Genomic DNA, 19622 nt, shown 5'->3' with positions numbered 1-19622 from the left:
ATCACAGGCTTCTTGTTGTATTAATATTTAAAGTGATTGGACAGGGAAAATTCTGCTACACTCACACACATATGAACAATCATGTACACATTCATGAATACAGAACACACTAAAAAGTAAGATCAACATTAGATCTCAATCACTAATATAAATAAAAAGGCAGTCTTGTATGAATAACTAAAATTTATTAATATAATATTTCTATTTTATGAAACTTATATTCCCTTGCTTCTATGAGCTCTAAAGACATAGATATTGCATAGAACTATCAGTTGTGTTTCTATTGTTGCTACTAGGAAATGTCAACAAGGAAAGGCTTCAGAGGAAATCATGTATATTGAACATGGCCACCACAGAAGTGCCAGAACTGTGAAACATTTGAGACAGAGAGCAAGAAGAGAGGATAACTGATAGATTCAGTAAAGAGAACAAAGGGATTATAAAGATCTGCAGAATGAAGATGTGCTTGTTGGCCTAATTTCTAGATCTATGTATGATTTCAAATATGTTCCTATATGAGCTATGGAGATAGATTTTGAAATAACAAGTGCTCAGAAATGGCATTGTCCTATATGAGGGGACGCCTGTATTTCTTGCTCTCGGCATAGGTTACAAGCAGGGGGTCTTTAGGAAAATTCAAAAATAAGTAAAATAGGACTATTTCCTTTTGAAAATTAAAGGAAATAATAGAGGAGGAGTTAGGTAACATGAGACATAGGTTTCTTGACTTCTTAGCCTTTCTTAAATTGTTCTTTCACTATACCAGTATCTAAAACACATATTGAGTATTGTTTAAGTACTGTGTGATACAAAAATAAAATTAAAAAGCAGTTTCTAAGCCTTATGGCATATAAAATACTTTAAGAGCTAATACACTTATATAAAAATTACAATGCAGAGTTAAGGATTAGAAATGATTTGGAGAAAGAGAAAGATTACTACAAGAGATTTGTATAAGTGAACAATTTTCCCTGAGACAGTAAGAGAAACTTTACATGCAAAGATAAAACTTAATCTTAGATTGATGTGCCTGCTCCTCCCCCATATCCCACAGTCTCCCCTTCTCCCAGGAGATCTGCTGTGTCACCAAGGACACAGCTGGTATCTCCGCCCAAATAACCTCCCCAACTGGAGCCCCCACAGAGCTCAGTGGATGTGGGACACCTCCCCTCAGTGGGACCCCTATCTCTTTTCTGATCTGTACCTCTGCCTAGGCAGATGTGCGTGCTCAATCCTCTCCCATATACCAAAGCCTGCCTATCTCCCAAGAGTTCTATCATAACCAGGTCATGTGAGGCCTGCCCTAACCAGGGACACAGAAGGACTGCTCTAACCAGGAAAACAGGAGGCCTCCTCTAATTAGGAACATAGGAGTAGGAGCCCCCTCCCAACCCCCAACCAGAATCAACATTGGCTGACTCATCTCATGAAGATAATAGAGGCCTTTAAGGAGGATACAAATAACTTATTTAAAGAAATACAGGAAAACACAATCATGCAGGTGAAGGAATTGAACAATAGTCTAAAACCTAAAAATGGAAGTAGAAACAATATTGAAATAGAGGCAACCCTGAAGATTGAAAACCTAGGAAAGAGATCAGGAGCTACAGATGCAAGTAGTAGCAACATAATACAAGAGATAGAAGAGAGAATCTCAAGTGTGGAATCTCAAGATACCACAGAAGATAATGACACAATGGTCAAAGAAAAAACAAAGTGTAAAATTCTCCTAACCCTAGGAAGTTTAAAGGACTGGTTGGGTGTGAATGGATAGTGGGGACATCCTCATGGATACATGGGGTGGGAAGGAGGTATGGGATGTGGAACAGTTGAAGAGTGAATGGGGTGGATAAAATCTGGAGTGTAAATAAATAAATAAGTAATAAAAGACAAAAGACCATTCAAGAGAGGAAAAAAATCTCCTAACCCAAAACATCCAGGAAATTCAGAACACAATGAAAAGACCAAACTTAAGAGTAATAGGAATAGAAGACAGCAAAGATTCTCAGCTCAAAGGGCCAGAAAACATCTTCAACAAAATCACAGAAGCAAACTTCCCTATCCTAAAAATGATATGACCACAAATACACAAAAAGCCTACAGAACACCAAATAGATTGGACCAGAAAAGGAAAAGCCCCCATCGGATAATAATCAAAACACTAAATGCACAGAGCAAAGAAAGAATATTAAAAGCAGTAAGGGAAAAAGGCCAAGTAACATATAAAGGCAGAACTATCAAAATTACACCAGACATCTTAACAGAAATACTAAAAGCCAGAAGATCTTGGACAGATGTTATGCAGACTCTAAGAAAACACAAATGTCAGCCCAGGATACTATAATAGCAAAACTCTCAATTATCATAGATGGAGAAACCAAGATATTCTATGATAAAACCAAATATAAGCAATGTTTATCTACCTACCCAGCCCTACAGAAGATACTAGAAGGAAAACTAGAACACAAAAAGGATATCTACACCCAAGAAAATAGAAGAAATTAATTATCTCACAACAAAACCAAAAGAAGAGAAACATACACAATACCACCTCCAACAACAAAATTAACAGGAACAAACAATCCAACATCAATGGACTTAATTCCCCAATACAAAGACATAGGCTAACAAACTGGATATGTAAACAGGACCCAGCATTTTCCTGCATACAAGAAACACACCTCAATGACAAAGACAGGCACTACCTCAGAGTAAAAGGCTGGAAAAAAGTTTTCCAAGCAAACTGAGAAACAAGCTGGAGTAGCCATTCTAATATTCAGTAAAAAAAAAAGACTTTCAACCAAAAGTTACCAAAAGAGATGGTGAAGAAAACTTCACGCTCATCAAAGAAAAAATACATCAAGATGAAGTCTCAATTAAGCACATCTATGCCCCAAATGCAAGGGTATCCACATTTGTAAAAGAAATGTTACTAAAACTCAAAGCAAATATGGATCCTCACAGATTAGTAGTGGGAGACTTCAACACCCCACTCCCACCAATGGACAGGTCACTGAAGCAGAAACTAAGCAGATACAGTGAAACTAATAGAAGTTATGAACCAAATGAATTTAGCAGATATATACAGAACATTGCACCCTAAAGCAAAAGAATATACTTTATTCTCAGCACCTCATGTTGCCTTCTACAAAACTGACCATATAATCTCACACAAAACTAGCTTCAACAGATACAAGTAGATTGAAATAATCCCACACATCCTATCAGATCACCATGGACTAAGGCTAGACATCAATAACAACTAAAACAACAGAAAACCCACATACTCATGGAAACTGAACAACACTCTTCTCAATGATAACTTTGTGATGGAAGAAATAAAGAAGAAATTAAAGTCTTTCTAGAATGAAAATGAATGACCAAACTTATGGGAGACAATGAAAGTAGTGCTAAGAGGAAAATTCATAGCACTAAGTGCCCTTGTAAGGAAATTGGAGAGATTCTATACTAGCAAGTTAAGAGTATACCTGAAAGTTCTAGAAGAAAAACAAGCAATTACACCCAAGAGGAGTAGGCCTCAGGAAATAATCAAACTCAGGACATTAAACAAGCAATTAGAAGCAAAGAGAATGATACAAAGAGTGAACAAAACAAAGAGCTGGTCTTTAAGAAAATCAACAAGATAGATATACCCTTAGCCAAACTAACTAAAGGACACAGAGACAGTGTCCAAATTAACAAAATCGGAAATGAAAACAGAGATATAATGACAGAAACTGAGGAAATTCAAAAGATCACTATATCCTACCACAAAAGCCTATACTCAACAAAATTGGAAAATCTAGATGAAATGGATGATTTTTCTAGACAGATACCAGGTACCAAAGTTAAATCAAGAGCAGGTAAACTATCTAAACAGTCCCATAACCCCTAAATAAACAGAGGAAGTCATTAAAAAATCCCAACCAAAACCAAATGCCCAGAGTCAGACGGATAAAGTGCAGAATCCTACCAGATTTTCCAAAAAGAGCTAATACCAATACTTCTCAAACTATTTCACAAAATAGAAACAGAAGGAACATGACCTAATTTATTCTATGAAATGACAGTTACTCTGATCTCTAAACCACACAAAGACCCGACAAAGAGAACTTCAGACAAATTTCACTTATGAATATTGATGCAAAAATACACAGTAAAATTCTTGCAAACTGAATTCAAGAACACATCAAAATGATCACTCACCATGATCAAGTAGGGTTCATTCCAGGGATGCAAGGTTGGTTCAATATACAAAAATCCATAAATGTAATACACTGAATAAACAAACTCAAAGAAAAAAATCACATGATCATCTTATCAGATGCTGAAAAAGCCTTTTACAAAATTCAACACCCCTTCATGTGGAAAAGTCTTGGAGAGATCAGGAATTTAAGACCCATACCTAAACACAATTAAAAATATACAGCAAACCAATAGCCAATATCAAATTAAATGAAGAGAAACTTGAAGCAATCTCACTAAAATCGGGAGCTAGACAATGTTAACCACTCTCTCCCTATCTATTCATATAGTACTCAAATTTCTAGCCAGAGCAACTAGACGACAAAAGGAGGTCAAAGGGATACAAACTGGAAAGGCAGAAGTCAAGGTGTCACTATTTGCAGGTGATATGATAGTACATGTAAAGAACCCCAAATATTCTACAAGAAAACTTCTACCGTTCATAAACAACTTCAGCAAAATGGCTGGATGTAAAATTAACTCAAACAGATAAGCATTCCTTTATGTAAACGATAAACAGACTGAGAAAGACAATAGGGACGCAACACCCTTCATAACAGTCACAAATAACTTAAAACGTCTTGGTGCAACTCTAACCAAACAAGTGAAAGATCTGTGAGACAAGAATTTCAAGTCTCTGAAGAAAGAAACCAAAGAAGACTTCAGAAGACGGAAAGATCTCTCATGCTCACAGATCAGCAGGATTAACACAGTATAAATGGCCATCCTACCAAACACAATCTACAGATTCAATGTAATCCCCATCAAAATTCCAACACAATTCTTCACAGACATGGAAAGATCAATTCTCAACTTTATATGGAAAAAAAAAAACAGGATAGTGAAAACAATTCTCAACAATAAAAGAACTTCTTGGAGAATCACCATCCCTGACCTCAAACTGTACTACAAAGCAAAGCCACATGATATTGGTTTTTACCGATGGAATAGATCAATGGAATAGAATTGAAGACCTAGACTTAAACTCACACACCTATGGGCACATGGTCATTGACAAAGAAGCCAAAAGCATATAGTAGAAGAAAGAAATCACCTTCTGCAAATGGTGCTCGTCTAACTGGTGCTCTGGATGTAGAAGAATGCAACTAGATCCATTCTTATCTCCTTGTACAAAGCTCAAGTGTAAGTGGATCAAGAACCTCCACATAAAACCAGATACACTGAATTTAATAGAAGAAAAGTGGGAAATAGCCTTGAGACATGTACACAGGAGAAAATTTCCTGAACAGAACACTAATGGCTCAGGTTCTAAGATCAACAATTGACAAATGTTACCTCATGAAACTGAAAAGCTTCTGTAAGGCACAGGACACTGCCAGTAAGACAAAAACGGCAACCTACAGACTGGAAAAGATCTTCACTAAATCTATATCTGATAGAGGGCTAATGTGCAAAATATGCAAAGAACTCAAGTAGCTAAACTCCAAAAAATAGAATAACCCAATTAAAAAATGGAGGTAGAGGGATAAACAGAATTCTCAATAGAGGAATCTCGTATGGCTGAGAAGTACTTAAAGAAATGCTCACCATCCTTAATCATCAGGGAAACGCAAAACGACCATGAGATTCTACACCAATCAGAATGGCTAAGATAAAAAACTCAAGAGACAGTAAGTACATGCTGGCAAAAATGTGGAGAAAGAGAAACACTTCTCCATTCCTGGTGGGATTTCAAACTGGTACAACCACTCTGGAAATCAGTCTAGCAGTTCCTCAGACATTTTGAAATAGAGCTACCTGAAGATCTAGCTATACCAGTGGTGGGAATATACCCAAAAGATGCTACACCATACCACAAGAACATGTATTCCACTAGTTCATAGCAGTCTTATAGGTGATAGCCAGAAACAACCCAGATGTCCCCCAACCAAAGAATGAATACAGAAAATGTGGTTCATTTACACAATGAAATACTGTACAGTTGTTAAAAACAAGGACATCATGAATTTTGCAGGCAAATGGATAGAAGTAGAAAATATCATTCTGAGTGACGTAACCCATACCTCAAATGTCATGCATGGCATGTACTCACTGATAAGTGAATATTAGCCAAAAAAGTTCAGAATACCTATGATATACAACTCACAGACTTTAGGATGGTTAACAAGAAGGAAGTCCCATGTCTAGATACCTGAAACTCACTTACAAGGTGGAACAAAATAATCATGGGAGGCAGAGGGAGGGAGGAACCTAGTGGGAGATGGGAGGGGGAGGAGAAAAGGAGTGGCAGGATCAGGTATGGGGAGAGACAGGAGGTACGCAGAGGGCCAAACGAATGAATTGTAATATGCAGCTTTAGGCAACAGGGAGCAGGAGGAACCTCTAGAAAGTTTCAGAGACCTGGAATGTGAGAGGCTACCAGAGCTCAATGGGGAAGACATTAACTCAACAATGGGGAGATGTAATGGGAAAAGACCACCTTCTGTAGACAGACATGACCCCCAGTTGAGGCAGGGCGCCACTCAACCATCTTCAAAAGTTTTAATCCAGAATTGTTCCTATCTAAAGGAAATACATGGACAGAAATGGAGCAGAGACTGAAGGAAAGGCCGTCCGGAGACCGGCCCAACTTGTGATCCATCCCGTGGGTGCACATCAAATTCTGACACTTGCTGGGGCCATCTTGTGAGTGCATATAGGAGCCTGGCATGACTGTCCTCTGAGAGACTCTACAAGTAACTGAGTGAGACAAAGGCAGATACTTGCAGCCAACCGCAGGATTCAGATCAGGGGACCAATATGTAAGAGTTAGGAGAAGTACTGAAGGAGCTGGAGTGGATTGCAACCACTTAGAAAGAACAACAGTGTCAACTAATCCGGACCCCTCAGAGCTCCCAGAGACTAAGCTAAAAACCTAGGGCATACATGGGCTGGTTCGTGGTGCTGGGCAGATGTGTAGCAGATGATTGCCTTGTATGGCCCCAGTGGGAAGGAATGCACTTAATCCTGTGGGAAACTTGATGCCCCAGGGAAGAGGAATGCTGGTGAGGGTGGATGGGCAGGAGGGGGAGCACCCACTCAGAGGCAGGGTGGAGAAAGGAGAGGAGATGGGTGAAGAATTCGGGGAGGGGAACCAGGAAGCAGGAAGGGGACAACTTTTGGACCGTAAATAAAATAATTTAATAAAAAAGTAATATACTTTTAAAAATCTTGGTTTTATACAGTAAGCAAAGTAGTGTGATCAAAAGGGAAGCTGTTCTCACAAAGGAAGAACAGTGGGACAAAAGAGGAAGTTGTGTTCACGAGAGGCAGAGTCGCAGAGCATGAGCTAAAGACAAATTCTATTGATTGGCACGGGGGTGACTTTCAGGCAAAAGCGATACCAATGATATTTTGACTGAAGGGAACGAAATTACAGAATCATACAACTTGGTAACAACTCAGTAAGTGAATACCACCGGGGGAGCTGCAGGAGAGGAGACTAGCAGAGTGACAGTAAGTGGACATGGGTAGTAGCAATGACTGGTAGGATCATCTGAAGGCAATGACTTACTAGATTACAGTCATCTTGGTCGTAGTACCAGTTTCATAAAACCAATAAAAGTATTCCATCACACTCAGTAGGGCTAAGTGTTTCTTTATGAAATTTCAAGCTAAGCTATTACTTATGTATTTCTCTCTGTGTGTATGTGTGTTGTGTGATTATGACATTAAAATATACTGTTTCTCCCTGTGTATTATAGTCAAGCTAAATGAACTAGCAGAAATCCTGCCTTCGTGGTCTCCCTCCACACAGTGAGCTCAGAATATACCTCTCTGCCTGAAGTGTGACTTGGTGGTGTATGGCACACTATAGATAGGGAGGATAATTAGGAGAAGGATTTTAATGGTATTTTTATTCCTTGCGAGTTCTGTGCATTGCTATAATGCATGTTTGTCATAGCCACTCACCACTATCTTTCTTCAACTCACCACCTTTACTCCTCTGGGGATTTAACTTAAAGTCTCCCACTTCAAGGAGATAGAAATTCTCTGAGCTCAATGTGTGTGGGGAGATGAGCCTGTACCTGAAATAGCTACTGACAAGTATTGTTCATCTATCCAGCTATTGCATCTTAATAACTACTGTACTTTTTGAATACTCAATGTCACCTCTTTGAGTTTCTGGTATTTCTAAAAGTGATCACCTGCCTTCAAAATAGCAATTCTCCTGGGGCATAATTTCATCCCTTGAAGGATATTTGCTAATGTGTAGAGGTACTTTTGGTTATCAAAACTTGTGAAAGAGGGGTGCTACAGACATGCAAGAGGGTGTGCTGAACCCTCTCAACTGGGTAGCTCCTCACAATCAAGACTAGTTCAAGACAAAGCTTCAATAGCACCAGAGTTAAGAAAACTTGTTTTCTTCAGAATTACCCTGACCAGTTATCTAAAGAGTGTGATTCTTTTGTTGGATTTTGCTACTTTTTTGAGACAAAAGCTCCCACAACCCAGTCTGGCTTCATGTTTCCAGAGAAGCTGAGAATGACCTTGAATTTGCTTATAAAAAAAGAATGTAACTCTTAACATCAGTTGAAAGACTCACTCTACTGTCTAAACACAGACTCAGAGATATTGTCTTCGGAATGCTCTGATCACCAACTTTATTAGATTTAAAACAATAAAACAATATTTGTTCCCATACAACCCTGAATGAAATGCTGCAGAAGACAGTTTGGAGCACATTATTGACAACTCTAAGACCACTTTCTGAATCTGAGCATTAGAAACACAAGCATAGACACCATGACACCGACAGTTTATGTGACAATGGGTATTTACATACATGAAGAAAGAACCTTGCTTTGAAGTGAGCATTGAAAGTAAGACTTTCCTAGTTTAAAACTTAATAGCACTTAGTGAGAAATGTCATAGGTATCCTGATTCAATAAATACAGCAGCCATAAACAAACTTTGTAAGGAAAGGGGACTGTGAATTTGACAGCTAAAGGTGCAAATTACAAATAACTTTGTCAAGCTATTTCTATACCTTAACTTGCAAATTCAGACATCTTCCAGGCAAGAAATATTCCAATAAAGCCTTACTTAGCTGTATTTTGGGCAACAAGGTTTCGCTCTCCTGATGCCTTCATGAGTCTTGGTTGTGTGTGTGTGTGTGTGTGTGTGTGTGTGTGTGTGTGTGTGAAATGTTTTTCTACATGTTAATAAATTCCCTCTTGTTTTCAATCATTTGACTTTAAGATAATGTTGGATAAAATCTCCCCCTGGTGACCAAAATATGTGAGTACACATTCAAAATGTTAAATTCTTGTACACCTATCCTGGGACAGCTCATGAAGTCATCATTCCCTCTCAAATTTCAGGATACAAATTATATATTAAGTATTTCCTTTATATAAAAAACATTAATCGGTAGTTCTCTTATGTATATCTATGCAATCAGGATGGTGGTATGAGTATTGTTTATATGGTTGTGTTTCTAAAATGTCAGAAAAAAAACAGAAAAGTTTCCCAGCAAAGTTTAAACTACCTTTGCTTTATTTTGCCACAGAAGTTTGATATAATCTCCTTTTCTAAATTCCCTGATACACATTTATTTAGAGGTAGCAAACTTATTTCTTGTGATGGGAAAAAACTTAGGAAAATCTATAAGAAATGTAAAAAAGACAAAAAGATGTTTGTGAGCTCCGGATAAATCATAGGGACTTGTATGAGCACCTTGAGGTTTTTGAAAATTTAAAACATTTTTTTTGAAGGGCACCCAGGAAAAACATACTCTAAAACTCTCCCAGGCTATCTGCAAAACCACGTAATGCATCTTGGGTACACTTACTTGGTTTAGAGAGATGAATGTCTTTACTGCATGTTTTTCAATGACAAATCAACCCATCCCTTCACAAATATGATTCTGAAATAATCATGTGTTTCATACTGCTAGATCCAGCTACTTAATCTCACTTCATTGTATCAATGCCACCAAATGAATGTCTCAATTCTTATATACATATGACCCGCATGCTACTGTTTTCCTTAACATCTATCTGTAGCGAGTTAGAGACCCGTTTTTGAAGCAATCCAGCGTCGGTAATAAGTCACTTGTGTGTACACTCCAGGCTTATTCTTTTGACCACAGTTGTCTCCCCAGCTCACAATTCCAATGAGATACCAGGTATCTTTGTTGTCACTTACAACCAGTGGTCCCCCAGAATCACCCTGAAAATAAACAAGAGAAAAACAATCGGCTAAACAGCTTGTTTACAAAAGCTTGATGAACCACTTATTTTATTCTCAGTGCGTGTATAGATCGTCAACACCGAGTAAGTAAATAAAACCCATGGCATACATGCAATAGACCAGTACAGTAGAAAATGTCCAAACATTGCAATATAAGACAAAAATAAAAATCTCCAAAATTACGATTGAGTTCAGTTTGTGTTGGCCGTCTACTGCTGGGCATGTAAGTGTGGTTTATGTACACAGTGAAACCCTGCAGGAGAAGTTAATTTTTCCTTTGGGAGCAGTTGTCAAGTGGAGATAGCTTCTTCCACCCACTGTGTTCTGTAGTGAGCGATTTGAACATCACCTTAAGAACCACCTCCAACCATGCCTTCCTCACAGTGCCTGCTAGTGATTACACTGGAATTTTTATTTGTTCAAACTCTTATCTGACCTCCAAACAGAAACAAAATTGCAATTCTGCACAAAGTTGTGAAAACACTTTTAGGGGAAGGTGTTGGTTCTGGTCAGCCGTTCTGATGCTTTTTTATCTGTGCTTGGATCTTGTTTACTGAGATGTTTGGTGGAGAAATTCTCTCTCTCACTCTTGCTCTCTCCTGCTCTCCCACTGTCTTCCTCTTCGTTTCCCTCTCTCCCTTTCTCTTCCTCCTCCTCTTCCCCTTCTATGTTAGAGACATTTATTGAATTCTAGATAAGCATTTGGTGATGTAAGGAAGCCAAGTTGATGTTGGTGCTTGTAATTCTGTATTATCAGATGCTCTGAAGCCCTGATGTGTAGCCCAGTTACCATGACTGTTCTCCAGCACTTGAGCCACTTTTCCAATGACTTTTTCTATGAGTAGGTGCTTTCTTATACTTCTTTGAATCCAATCCTAGCGAATCCTCTGTGGCACAAGTCTTTCCACGGATCTCTGAGTTATCATCCTCTATCTACTCTAAGCATTCTGGTGAGTTTCCCCTCACTTCTTCCTGTCTGTTCCTTGGATCCTGAAATTATAGCTGTCTCCTTCCACACTCTTAGCAACAGAGGTTAGCTATGTGTTAGATCCCAGTCTGGCCTGGTCTGTGTGTTATAAATTTTTGTTCTTTTTTTTTTTCCAACACAGGTTGTTCGTTTTGTGTCATTTGTGGGCCGTTGGGCCCACAAAAGTCTCACCATTTCACTGTGTAGACTTACCTCCTTGATGTTTACAAGAGTTTCTTTTCAAAAGAATGTTTACATATGGAAAGAAACAGACTAATATTTTCATCAGAAAACGTACACGTCACATAGATTCTGGAAGACTGGGAGAGATGTGGAGAAGAATGGTAGGATATTGACAGGTATACCTAATCAAACTTCGCACCATTAAATAATTCTTCTGCTTGCCATGCTGCTTGGGCTTTGTTTGGGGCTACCAATAACAAATTATAGTAATTGGTAATGTTACAAATGTAGAGATCTTCATAGTTGTAGCTATTCTCTCTTTCTTTTTCTGTAATTGCATAAGTGCTACTTATTCTTTAGGCCTCATTAAAACATCACCTCTCTGTTTGTTCCAAAAACGTTTTCTTGAAGGAGAAACTACTTCTCTTTCATTATATTCTTAGAGCATCGAAGTTCATTGTACACGATTGCTGCCTTTGTAATTCGTGAGCCTGTTGTGTAAGAAGACATGACAAGACCCTTATCCTGAGAGCTTCTGGACTAAACATTTTGTGTTTGATACCGTCAATGAGACCTTTTCTTGTTTCAGGTTGTTCAATAAGAAAACACTTAAAGGTTCTTAGGGGTTATGACATCAACACATGTGAAGATGTCGGCATGTCTGTGTCCCACGTGATCATAAAGAACATAGAGTATTTCCTTGGCTAGGCAAAAAAAAAAAAAAAAAAAAAAAAATATTTTGAGTTAGTGACTTTGAATTATTTCTGCTCCCACCTACCCTGCAGGCATCGTAAATTCCTTCCAGGAACCCAGCACAGAACATCCCGCGTTTTATTTCATTGCCGTACACGTGTCGCTGTTTGCAGACGTCATTGCTTATGATCTGTACTCGGGCTTCACGGAGCTCATTTTGGGATTCCCCTTAAGGAAAAAAAAATAAAAACAAAGCATTCTCAGACTTCTCAGTAAGTCTTAGACGGACTGAGGAGAGGGGGGTCTTTGCTAATCTTCATTCAGAAGTTGTTTCCACAGACTAAAGCTAGCGTGAGCAGTCCTAGGAAAAAGATATTCTAACTAAAATCTGGCACATGCCATTAATAACCATAGAGGCAGAGACAGGTGTATCGATACAACTTTGATACCAGTTTGTTCTACAGACAGGGTTCCACAGCGAGATCCTGTCTCAGAAAGCAAACAAACAAATGAGTTGCATTATTCATTTTAATAAATGCAGCTACAAACAGGATTGAAATTTGTTTTCTGGAAAATCTTTGAATCTCTACTTTAAAAAATTACTTATTTTTATTAATTTTTATTTTTGTTTTATGTGTGTGGAATTTTTGCATTCTTGTATGCTTGCATACCACATCCATGCAGTGTCTGTGGAAGTCAGAAGAATTGGGTCGTTTGAAACTGGAGTTATATATGATTGGGAGCCACCATGTGAGTATTGGGAACAGAATCTGAGTCCTTTGGAAGAGCCATCAGTGCTATTAACTACTGAGCCCTTCAAGCTAGTCTTTATTTTTAAAGACAGCATTGCTTTTTTAATGAGTGTTATGTTTATTGATTTCAGATTGTTTCCAAAGTAATTTACATGCTTGGTTAATATCGTTTCTTGGCTTGATAAAAATACCTCTTAAATAATGATTATCTAATTCTGTACATTTACAAAGATTGTTCATGTATATGATTGTGTTATATGACAAAGGCTTTGTCTCAGAAAAATGTAGGGATCTAGTCTAAGCTAGGTCCTTATGACAGGCAGAAGCAGAGGAAAACTAAGAATATCACAAACGTTCTGGAATTCTTTTTCTCAACCTTGGACTAAATAGGAAATCATCATACCCTGGTTGGCAGAACTCTAGCATGGCCCCAAGATTCTTGTGTTATTTCTTTTGCCAAGCATGGAATGGACTCGGTAAACATGACGGAAATAATTTTTATAGTTAAGTTTAAGTTATATGTGCCAAAGTGCTGAGAAGTTTTTATATAAAATAATATCTTCAATCACATTGACTCCACCATAATCAAAATGGAGAGTATCCAAAGCAGATCTGGCCAAATCAGGTGAGGTTTATAATTTCTCCATGTTTGCTCACACATGTTTGCCGAGGAGGCAAGCTCTATAGCTGCAAGAAACAGAATTCAAACACCCAGTCTGGAAGGGAATCTTGAGCTACGGATGAGGCTATGCCCAAATTGCTGTCCTGAGAAACTCAGAAAAGATGATCCAATAACCTGTACCTGTTGTAGAAATTATTAAATCCCGACCTGAAGTTTCTACCCTGCCTTGAGTGTTTAAGTTCCCAGATAAAAAACCACACACAATCTTTACATTTATAATAAGCCTTAAACAGTACAATAGTTGTGTGAATACCTACCTTCCATGTTATTATAATCTACTTTCCTATTGATAAGCCCGAGTTATGACTTGCTATTTACTATGGGCTGCTGTTAACACCAATCAGCCAGCCCTCAGGGTCATGTTCTTATTGTTCACCTAACTCTTATACTCCTCTTCTTCCCCTCAAGGTTCATCCCTGGATCTCACGCCCCAAAAACCTAAACCCTGCCTATGTCACTTCTGCCCAGCTATTGGCTGTCAGCATCTTTATTTACTAATCAGAAATAACTTGGGGGCAGGGTCTCAGGGGCTAGTCCAGGTCTTGGGGGCCCTCACTTGCATTACAATAGACAGTAAAAAGGGAAAACCTCAACAATTTCCCCCTTTAGTCCAATAAAATGCTCCTTTCTCTCATATATAACAATTATGTAAATTATAAGTTATGGTATATTTTTTATAGTGGCTAGTCTATTCTACTTGGGAATTTAGATAAAGTATTTTATCATCTATCTTAACTTAATGAGTTTGCAATTCTGTCTAAATCATGTTTGATTTTAACTTGTATTACCATCTGAAAACCATCCTTTTAAATTTAGAATATCTTCAATGCTAAACAGCTTAAGTGTAATTGTGAGACTGTAATGATTTAGCCTTCAACCCTGTCAGAGATTTGAGAAGGGATTAAATGTTGAATATTCAGGAAGCATAAAGACATAATTTCCAAAACTATAGAAATGACAGAAACAGATGACCAACTGAACAGTATCCGGCATTCTTTATAATGCCAGAGCATCGATTTTCAGCCTTCTGGCCCAGAATATCTGATAGACCTTAAGTTAAGTAGGAACTATGAAGGACTAGCTTACCTTGCCTTGGAAGAGCTTAGTAGTGAACTGTTCTGCATCCATTTGTTCTTTTGTACAGCATTCTGTCTGCAGATAAAATTAGGGCATTTCTTGCCCAGTGGCTAGCTTGCTATACTTTAATCAATGCTATATGGAGGTATTGATGTTCAGTATAGTCTTGGAAGTGGAATGGGGGTACTGTGAGGAGCAGACACATCTTGTGGTGAAAAGGTCTTTTAATAATGAAATAACATTAAATGCCATATTCTGTGGATCTCTGATAGTTTTGAAGACTTTATCTATATATAGCATAACTGAATTGTCAAATATTGATTATTTTTAGCTATTTCCTATTTAAATATCCTTGAAAACATTTTAATGTATTTAACTAAATTAGAATCTAATATGACTCTGAGTTTAGCCATCTGACTATTAACTTGTATTGTTTAATAATTTTAAATAGTTTATAATAGCAGCTATTAAAAGGACTGCATCTAAGCCTTGTATCCTTAAGTGAATTACATAGGAACAATGCCTACCTAAGAGTAAACAAAATTAATTTTAAATTTTGTATTAATATACAAAGATTTATACCAATGGAAACCTTAAACTTGAATCAATATACAAATTCTGTATCAATGTAAGAAAATATAACTTTAATTCTGTGTCAAAATATAAACATTTCTACTAATATAATAAGATTATGGCTATAAAATGCTTTGTCTATATATAAAAATAGATATTCTGACTGTGTTATCAATTTAAAAAATTCCATTTCCACTTCTGGGAAGGGTTAGTGGATAAGACAATTAATATTTTCTAGGTGATTGATAAATTAATTACTTTTATAGCAAACTACCTGACAAACTATAATAAAATTAAAAAGGCATAGCTCCAAAATTTGTACTTCCAAATCCTAAATAGTTCCCAACTACTTTGGAGTCACTTACAGATACTTCTTTAAAGTGTATTGATTGATATCAAAGAACTTCATTTTTATCTGCCCATTTTCTCTACTTTTTCATTTTTTTTTTAAAGATTTATTTATTTATTATATATGAATACACTGTAGCTGTCTTCAGACACACCAGAAGAGGGCATCAGATCTCATTACAGATGGTTGTGAGCCACCATGTGGTTGCTGGGATTTGAACTCAGGACCTCTGGAAGTGCAGTCAGTGCTTTTAACCACTGAGCCATCTCTCCAGCCCCTACTTTTTCATCTTTATTGTTTCTTTTCTTCTGCTTGTTTTAGATTATCTTTCTTATCTTTATTAGTTTAGTAAAGTTGACAGTTTATATATGTGAGAGTTTCTATTTGTGAGATCTTCTTTCTAATGCAAAAACCAAATACACTCTGGTGTGATGTGAGTCCGGCCTTGCTCTCCTGCTGGATCTAAGAAACAATGGGCAATATTTCCTGCAACCAGTGCTAGGACCATGAAGCAAGCAATGCATGTTCAACATGACTAAGATGGAACTGAGCTGCAGAGAATATCTGAAGTAAATCGAGAGTTTACAAAGCCTGCTCCTGGTGATGTTTGTCTAAGTGTTTTCCTAGTTCCTTGGTGGAGCCTGAGATTTGAGTCTTCTTCCTTGAAGTTCATTGTGTATACATAGTATAGGCTGCTTTGAGTGGATTTTCCTATTTTCAGAAGCCCATTTTGCATTTTCTCAAGACGATAGTTAAACTCTCTAGCAACTTTTATCTATATACCCAAGGCACATTCTAGAATCCAGATTGTGTCTTGAGGATGACTGAAAGCATTCGGCAACAGTTATTATGGGTTAGTAATAAAGTTGGATTGTTTTAGAGAGGGGAAGGTTTTGAAGATTTATCTCTACATTGGTTTATTCTTAGCCACCGTTAAACTAGCTGCCTAGGCATAAAATATTTAAATTGGTCAGTCAATCCGGTATTCCTGGACAGCCGTGAGCCATATCTACCACTGGGTGGAGCTAGGGTCCCAGCTGGCGACGTTAACGTGAGGCAAAAAGGATGTGGAGGCACAAAGATTTATTGGTTCAGGGTTCAGCAATATCATTTAAACTCTGCATTCTACTTATATTTAAATCAAATTCCCCACAGGGAACTCCTGAATTACAAGGGCTAAATTTGTGTTGTTTCTTTGTGTTGGATTTCTGTCACTTGCAAAGCAAGAGCATTAACTTACTGTAAGGAGCTGTGGGGAAAGGGACGGCAACAAAATACAAAGTACTCAAAGAGCTGAGAGGTCTGTTTGCTGCTCTGAGGTACCCACCACCATAGTAAAGTGCTCCGAATCCTGTGATGTAGACAGTTGCATTTGGTGGGAACAATGCAGAGGGTTCTGGCAGACAAATTCGGCTCACTTCATCCGAAAAGGTGACCCTGGGAGAAAACTGCACAAGGGCAATGTCATGGTCTCTTGCTGGGGGGCGATACCTTTCGTGCATAATAATTCTTCTGACCTCTCTTTTCATTAAGGGAGGATTTATTGTTGTTCCAAAACTGAGAGTCCACTGGCGAGGGTTTGCATTGCTAGAAAAGATTAGCAGCAAACATGAGTATCCGTTAACTACACCATTTAGATGAATTAACAGCATGCATTGAAGTGAATACAATAGAACATACCACCCTGACAATAGTTGGTTGCAATTATAGTCTCATTGGCTATTTAAATATGTCTGTTGCTCATGAATTAATTATAAGGACATATACCAATAACACATTACTGGTAAATTGGACATTTAATTATTGAGTTTTACAACTGTAAAGCACGTACGATATTATTTGCTTGTTCCCTCAACAAATACTTATTAATCACGCATACGAAGGAAGTGAGCAAAACATAAAGTTTCAGTTCAACAAGTATTTTGGTTGAAAAGAAAAAAAATTATAAAAAAATATATTAAAGCGTTGACAAATAATATGAGTTCTAAAGATTAATGATGAAATAAAATAAAACGTGTAATGTACTAGTGGTGTGAAGATACAGAAGGCCTTTTTGTGAAAATTTAGAACAGTCGATTTAGAGTAAGACAGAGCTGATTGGGAGTCATCGGCTATGAGATGATTAGGTTTCCAGGTGGGACTCAGTTTATGACACCAATGGAAGAACAGTGGAGGACAATGCTGGAAGGGAGGTAGGTGGGGACCAGAGCATCTTACAGTGATATAGAGAATTCTGAAGTGTCTAATCGAGTTCCTGTAGCACCATGGAGCTTGATAATTGTGCGGGCTGCGGCTCTAAAGCCACTGTCAACTCTCCATTGCCTCTGCCTGATCCCTCTGCAGACAAGGCTTGCTCCACTTAGGAATTCCTTTGTTCACCTTGGCATCCCTTTCATCTCTGAGCAGCTCTGCCTGCTGACAAGTTCTCTCTTGACTCTCTAAGCCTCTTCCAGAAACACGACAGGACTTCAGATCAGTTCATACAAATCTATTATCTGTACTAGAGATTTCTCAGAATAAGATTGCATCAGGTAGGACAGTGTTTCTCGAGTATTAATGTGCACACGAATGATTCGGGGCTATTATTAAAATGCAGCCCCTGAGTCTTGAGCTCTGGGATAGGGTTTAACTATCTTCCTATCTCACCCATTCCTTAGTAATATGGGGGCTGCTGCTCTCAAACTGCTCTTCGAGTGGCAAGGCAGATGCTGTACTGCCTACCACTTTGTCATCTGAGACTTTGTAACAATATTCCATCTTGTCAAGCTCTCTTTAGATATCCCACCCAGTTCAGAATTTACTCTCCCAGGTAAGATCTGGCCAGATTGTCTCACATGTCACATACTCTGGTTTTGATCTTTAAAGATGTTATGCAAATCACAATCAAACTTTGCCGACCAATGTCAGTGCTTCAAATTTGACCTGAGCAGGTCTGCCTCAATAGTCACCCACTCCCTGCCCTGCTTGAAGACTTTATCTTCTGTTTATTAGTATTCTCATGAGACTGACCAAGTGCTCAACGAAACAGATACTAAGGTTAAGTGAAGAACATCACTTAATAAAGGGCTGGATTTATCAGTAAATTGTTGTATTAGAATACCTTCTGCTATAGTTGCAATTTCTTTTAGTTAAACTCTGAAGACGTAATTAATGGATTCTGGGATTAATGTTCAGCGCTCCTTTATTCCCACCAAACTTTCCAAATAAGTTTGCATGTACAACACCGTTTTAGAAAAGAATCAGGAAGATTTTCTTATTTCACTTGATTGGTAGTAGAATATGAAAATACTCACGATTTTAAACAAAACTGGGGACTGACTTAAGTTCAATAACTTACGTTCTAAAACAGTGTGCTGCAGTGACGACCCACATGTTGCCAATCAATGTGCCCCCACACTGATGGATGTTGCTTCGCTGAAGGGAAACTTGCCAAGGCCAGGCACCCTTGGCTGCGGGGTTTCCAGACACTATTCTGTTGGCAATTAATGGGATAGCTCGCTTGCCACAATCTGAAAGAGATGAAACCATTTATAAGAAACGTCTAGCTCTGGACGCAGAGGATCCCACAGAATGCTGCCAGGCAGACCTTGCACCTGTCACACTTTAGGCATGACTGCTCTTCATTCTTTGTGTTTCCTTGATACATTGTTTAGTCCAACCTTTGTCTATGTGGATATCTGTTCTTTGTGAAGCTTTACTAAACTATAACATACTGACAGTATTCGCCCCATGGACTCACAATTGGTAGTTATACAGTTACTCCAGAAGCTCCGACCAAGATTATTGTTTTGCAGTTGTAGGTAACACAACAGTGTTGGGCTGTTACCAAGGAGTCCTCATCAGGACAACTCCTTCTAGCCAGCTAAGCTGTTTGGTGGTCTGTTTGGTGGAAACCCCTTTGATGTT

The 19622-nt window shown here is 38.1% G+C and overlaps 1 protein-coding gene across 1 annotated transcript in view; it reads right to left on the bottom strand.

Annotated features, from left to right (window-relative positions):
- Window positions 1–10257: 10257 nt before the first annotated feature.
- Window positions 10258–19622, bottom strand: part of Tmprss11a (transmembrane serine protease 11A) — a 48447-nt gene continuing 39082 nt past the window's right edge. Inside the window, exons 7-10 of the mRNA XM_028786789.1 lie at window positions 19054–19225; window positions 17044–17303; window positions 12369–12511; window positions 10258–10419 (exon numbers count right to left, since the gene is read on the bottom strand). Of these exons, the coding sequence (XP_028642622.1) occupies window positions 10258–10419; window positions 12369–12511; window positions 17044–17303; window positions 19054–19225 (737 nt within the window). The remainder of the gene's footprint in view (window positions 10420–12368; window positions 12512–17043; window positions 17304–19053; window positions 19226–19622) is intronic.

Source organism: Grammomys surdaster, unplaced genomic scaffold (assembly GCF_004785775.1).
Source record: "Grammomys surdaster isolate TR1022 unplaced genomic scaffold, NIH_TR_1.0 125581, whole genome shotgun sequence".
In the NCBI taxonomy this organism is placed as follows: Eukaryota; Metazoa; Chordata; class Mammalia; order Rodentia; family Muridae; genus Grammomys; species Grammomys surdaster.
This window is presented reverse-complemented; position numbering and strand designations above follow the sequence as displayed.